Source organism: Sinocyclocheilus grahami, unplaced genomic scaffold (genome assembly GCF_001515645.1).
Source record: "Sinocyclocheilus grahami isolate Dianchi unplaced genomic scaffold, SAMN03320097.WGS_v1.1 scaffold1257.1, whole genome shotgun sequence".
In the NCBI taxonomy this organism is placed as follows: Eukaryota; Metazoa; Chordata; class Actinopteri; order Cypriniformes; family Cyprinidae; genus Sinocyclocheilus; species Sinocyclocheilus grahami.
Genome location: NW_015506436.1, coordinates 221,095 through 225,843, shown reverse-complemented (window position 1 = coordinate 225,843; position 4,749 = coordinate 221,095). Strand labels below are relative to the sequence as shown.

Here is a 4,749-nt window from a genome sequence, read left to right as displayed (position 1 = left end):
TTACACTCTCACAAACGTTACACTCTCACCTGTTCTTCGTCGGGTAAATGTTACACTCTCACCTGTCCTTCGTCGGGTAAACGTTACACTCACACGTCCTTCGTCGGAAAAACTTTACACTCTCACAAACGTTACACTCTCACCTGTTCTTCGTCGGGTAAACGTTACACTCTCACCCGTCCTTCGTCAGGAAAACGTTACACTCTCACCCGTCCTTCGTCAGGTAAATGGTACACTCTCACCTGTCCTTCGTCAGGAAAACGTTACACTCTCACCTGTCCTTCGTCAGGTAAATTTTTCACTCTCACCTGTCCTTCGTCAGGTCAACTTTTTTCCACAGGACATAAGTGATTTTCTGTAGATCATTTTATGTAATAAAAGTATTTAAATTAAAATTGTCAACTTGATTTGTTCAGTTTTATCACCTTTGCTCATTACGACTGTCACAGTAAAGCTCCAGCAGCGTGGGGTTTTTCACTTTCTCACAGCGCTGTCAGTGTTTCTGCAGTGACTCGTTGTTGAGATGAATTCTTCTCACCTCTGTTGCAGGTCCACTGAGCTGGACTCTAACTGGTCCTGGTATCAGCTGCGCTGTATGCAGGTGGGCGGCAATGCCAGCGCGGTGAGTGTCACAAACCAGTGCTAATCAGCATCTTGTGCGCTCTCACTGTGTTTGTGAGGAGCATTAATGTGAGTGTGTTCCCTACAGAGTGCCTTCTTCAGTCAGCACGGCTGTATCACCAGCGCAGCCAATACCAAGTACAACAGCAGAGCAGCGGTGCTGTACCGCGAGAGAATCAAGAGTCTGGCCACGCAGGCCACCCGACAGCACGGCACTGAGGTCTGACACACGCTCACACACACACACACAGACAGACTCACACACACGCTCACACACACATGCTCACACTCACAGAGTCAAATCCAGAGCTCGTAGCTTTCGTGATCGTGCTCATGCTGTTGTCTGTGTGTTCAGTTATGGCTGGACAGTCAGGCTCCTCTGTCACCCACGTCACCCCTCGACAAACACGAGGACTTCTTCACCCAGCACACCCAGGTGAGGAACAGCCCCTTCTCATGCGACTTCATTGATTACTATTTATGTAATGAGCATTCATGGCTCATATATCATATTTATGCTTTTAAAACTGTCTGCTTTTTCCGTTTTCCCCCAGACCCCCCTTAGGGAAGGATTCAGTGTTCAGATGAACACCAGCCAACCACAGGATGAAGCTCAGGATAAAAATAACAACGGTACAGTAACTAGGGGAACACAATGTGCTCACATGAATGATGTGTTGTGTTTCTGGAGGATGTGTTTCTCTCTTGAGCGCAGGTGAGAGTGATGTGGGTCCCAGTGTGGAGCAGCTCAGTGTGTCTCCTACATCTGCCGCAGGTAAAGCTCCTCCTCCTCCTCACCGACACACACAGCTCGAATCATAACTCGCTGTATCCTGAACATCTGATTCTCCTCCCACAGAGATGTCCTCTCTGATCAAGAAGAAACACTCCACGGGAAAGAAATCGGTGAGTTTCCTGCCAGCGCTTCGTAACCGGGTCATAATCTGTTCATTTATTATTCAGAAATACGTTAAAATGCAGTCGTGCACATGTTGACTTGAATACTCGTCTTCTATGATGAATATTAAAATTAATTTTAATATTTTGAGGAACGCCATGCTTCTTATGAATTAAAAATAAAGTTCAAATATGTGTGTGTGTGTGTGTGTGTGTGTGAATGAATGAATCAGATGGGCAGCAGGAAGGCGGGTCTGGGCGCTCAGAAGGTCAGCAGTCAGAGCTTCAGTGCGCAGCAGAAGCGAGCTCAGGCTGTAGACCGACTGCAGGAGGAGAGGAGCCCGCAGAAGAGCAGCGCTGAGCCCGAGTGAGTGAGCATCTGAAGATCATGCTCTCAGCCAGAACACACGAGCGTCTGCTCATCCTGCGCTCGGTTTGTGTGTGTAGAGTTTTGTCTCTGAGTCGTGCGTATGAGAGTTTGGAGGTGCAGAGGAGGAGGGACGAGGTGAAGCTGAGTCGTCTGGACAGCAAGAAGAAGGAGCAGGCGGAGCGGCTCGGCATGGGCTTCGGCGGACGCAGGTCAGCGCTGTTCCATAGTACCCCTAAACACACACCTCTAGCTTCTTGACTAATCTAGTTGTCTTATAAAACTATAAAATATTGATCAATGTTTGACAGATTGATTTTGTTCCTCTTTGCCAAGTAATAAGTTGTTATTGTAAGTTGTAAATCTAAGCGCAGTGTAATTTTGACACATGAAATTTCAATGTGGGAAAAGTTGGATTTTGACCAGTGTGAGTGTGGGCGGAGTCTGATGTTGACCAATGAAATGTGATTGTGCGCGGGGTGTGATTTTGACAATTGAGATGCGTGTGGGCAGAGTTTACTTTAGACCAGTGAGTGTGGGCGGAGTTTACTTTAGACCAGTGAGTGTGGGCGGAGTTTACTTTAGACCAGTGAGTGTGGGCGGAGTTTACTTTAGACCAGTGAGTGTGGGCGGAGTTTACTTTAGACCAGTGAGTGTGGGCGGAGTTTACTTTAGACCAGCGAGTGTGGGGCGGAGGCTGATTTTGACCAGCGAGGTGTGAGTGCGGGCGGAGTCTGATTTTGACCAGGGAGGTGTGAGTGCGGGCGGAGGCTGATTTTGACCAGTGAGGTGTGAGTGCGGGCGGAGTCTGATTTTGACCAGTGAGGTGTGAGTGTGGGTGGAGTCTGATTTTGACCAGTGAGGTGTGAGTGTGGGCGGGGCTAAGGCTGCTGTCTCCTGCTGTGTTTTCCAGCGGTCTGTCTCACTCGGTGATGGAGGACATGCAGATGATCCAGCAGGAGTCTCCGGCTCAGAGCTCCTCCAGCAGAAGAGCGTATGAGGAGGACGAGGAGCCGGAGGACAGGCGCTTCTCCTCCAGGTGACGCTTCGTTCCTGAGGCTCTGAGCTGTTAGTGTCTCCCGCTCCGTGTTCATGAGTGTGTCCCGACTCTTCTCACAGGCTCCCGGATGAAGCCGCGGGATCGTCGGATCTGTTCTTCTCTCAGTGGAAGGGAGCGACAAAGCAGACTGACGTCTACATGGACGCGGACGAGAGGTCAGATGCCTGTTAGGACTGCGCCACACTGGAAAAACCTGCCGTGTGTTGTCTTTATAACTAGTGTTTGTGCTCTCAGGGTGTCAGCGAGGAGGAAGGAGCCGCAGCCCGTGTCTGATGACGCTCAGAGGAAGTTTGCCGACGCCAAAGCCATCTCATCAGACATGTTCTTCGGGAAGCAGGACAACGCAGAGGTGAAGCGCTGCCAACACACCGACCACACGCCGCTGAGAAACACGAGCTGTGTGTAGTTAAACTGTTATTCTGTCGTGTTTTCTGCTTGCAGTATGAGGTGCGGGCGCGGCTGGAGAATTTCTCGGGCAGCTCAGCGATCAGCTCAGCCGATCTGTTCGACGAGCAGAAGAAGTCAGCAGGTGTGTCCTCCGGCTCCTACAGCTTGAGCAAGGTTCTGCCCGCTGTGCCCGACATGACGCAGTTCAAGAGCGGCGTGCGCTCGGTGGCCGGGAAGCTGTCGGTCATGGCCAGCGGAGTGGTGTCCTCCATACAGGTCAGTCCCTCCACTAACACTATCTGACCCGCTCACCTGTCTGGGTTCCCGCTGATCTCTGTGTGTGCTCCGCAGGATCGCTACAGCACTTGAGACCGTCTCCAGTCGTCCTGAAGAACCTGCTTCACTTTCTGCCCTATATCTTTATCATGTACTCGGTGGCTTTGTTTGGGATTCTGTTTGTTTGATGCCGCAGCTTGAGTTTTGACTGAAACGAGTCGTCATTCGATCATTTGGGGACCAAAGCTCATCTTTATTTGAAGTGAAATGTTTGCACTATATTCCAGCTGTGTGTCCTACAGTAATAGAATATAAACAGCACAGGCGCGTCTGTACCGTCTCACACACTCGTGTGGTTCTCATAGAAAAGCTTTATATGATGTGTAATGTAGCAGAGGATGAAGATGATGAAGAGGTTGGTCTCGGGGCGTTTTGCACACTACACACGTGACAATCGTTTACCAGAAGCCTTATTCATCTCATTGCCTTATCTGTGTTTGTTTATCATATCTGTGTTTATCTTGCGTTGTCATTTATGAAGGTGTATAAAACACGAGGGGTCGGTGGACTCGTGGGTGAGTTATGTGGTTAATTGGTTTAACTCAATAAAGATCAGACTTGAAAAATAACTGAACTGTGGTCTTGTTCATTACATTTATTAAAAAATATATATTTTAGATGTATTAAAAACAGAGCGCTGTGTGACTTATTACCGACATTTGTGTGCCATAAACTGTAATCGTTTAAATCGTTTACTCCCAATGAATAATTCCCGACGCACACATGTCAATACAGTGAAGTAATAAAGTATTACATTAGTATTCCCCATCGAAATATCACACGCAGCTGTGATTGGTCAGTCCTGACAGCGCCGAGAAAAGTAACCGCTATCACGTGACAACTGCCCCGCCGTGTCCCGCATCTGCGCACACACACACACACACTGATCACTGGAGCTCCTCTGAGAGACCGCCGTCAGTTTACACTGCATACAGAACACTACACTGTACACTGCATACTAAATACTGCATACTGTACACTGCATACTAAATACTGAACACTGTACAATGCATACTGTACACTGCCTGTTGAACAGTTTACACTGCATACAGAACACTACACTGTACACTGCATACTAAAT

At 48.6% G+C, this 4,749-nt stretch overlaps 1 protein-coding gene across 3 annotated transcripts in view; it reads left to right on the top strand.

The window, feature by feature from the left end:
* arfgap3 (ADP-ribosylation factor GTPase activating protein 3) overlaps nt 1-4,237 on the top strand; it is a 35,671-nt gene extending 31,434 nt beyond the window's left edge. For 2 of the 3 annotated variants that reach the window (XM_016254526.1, XM_016254528.1), the window contains 13 exons: nt 550-622; nt 710-841; nt 977-1,057; nt 1,176-1,254; nt 1,337-1,396; nt 1,481-1,527; nt 1,752-1,885; nt 1,966-2,097; nt 2,799-2,924; nt 3,005-3,100; nt 3,180-3,294; nt 3,387-3,608; nt 3,684-4,237. In XM_016254526.1, coding sequence (XP_016110012.1) covers nt 550-622; nt 710-841; nt 977-1,057; nt 1,176-1,254; nt 1,337-1,396; nt 1,481-1,527; nt 1,752-1,885; nt 1,966-2,097; nt 2,799-2,924; nt 3,005-3,100; nt 3,180-3,294; nt 3,387-3,608; nt 3,684-3,701 — 1,315 coding nt within the window. In that variant the 3' untranslated portion in view covers nt 3,702-4,237. The remainder of the gene's footprint in view (nt 1-549; nt 623-709; nt 842-976; nt 1,058-1,175; nt 1,255-1,336; nt 1,397-1,480; nt 1,528-1,751; nt 1,886-1,965; nt 2,098-2,798; nt 2,925-3,004; nt 3,101-3,179; nt 3,295-3,386; nt 3,609-3,683) is intronic. The other variant, XM_016254527.1, reaches the window with a different exon arrangement.
* Nucleotides 4,238-4,749: the final 512 nt, after the last annotated feature.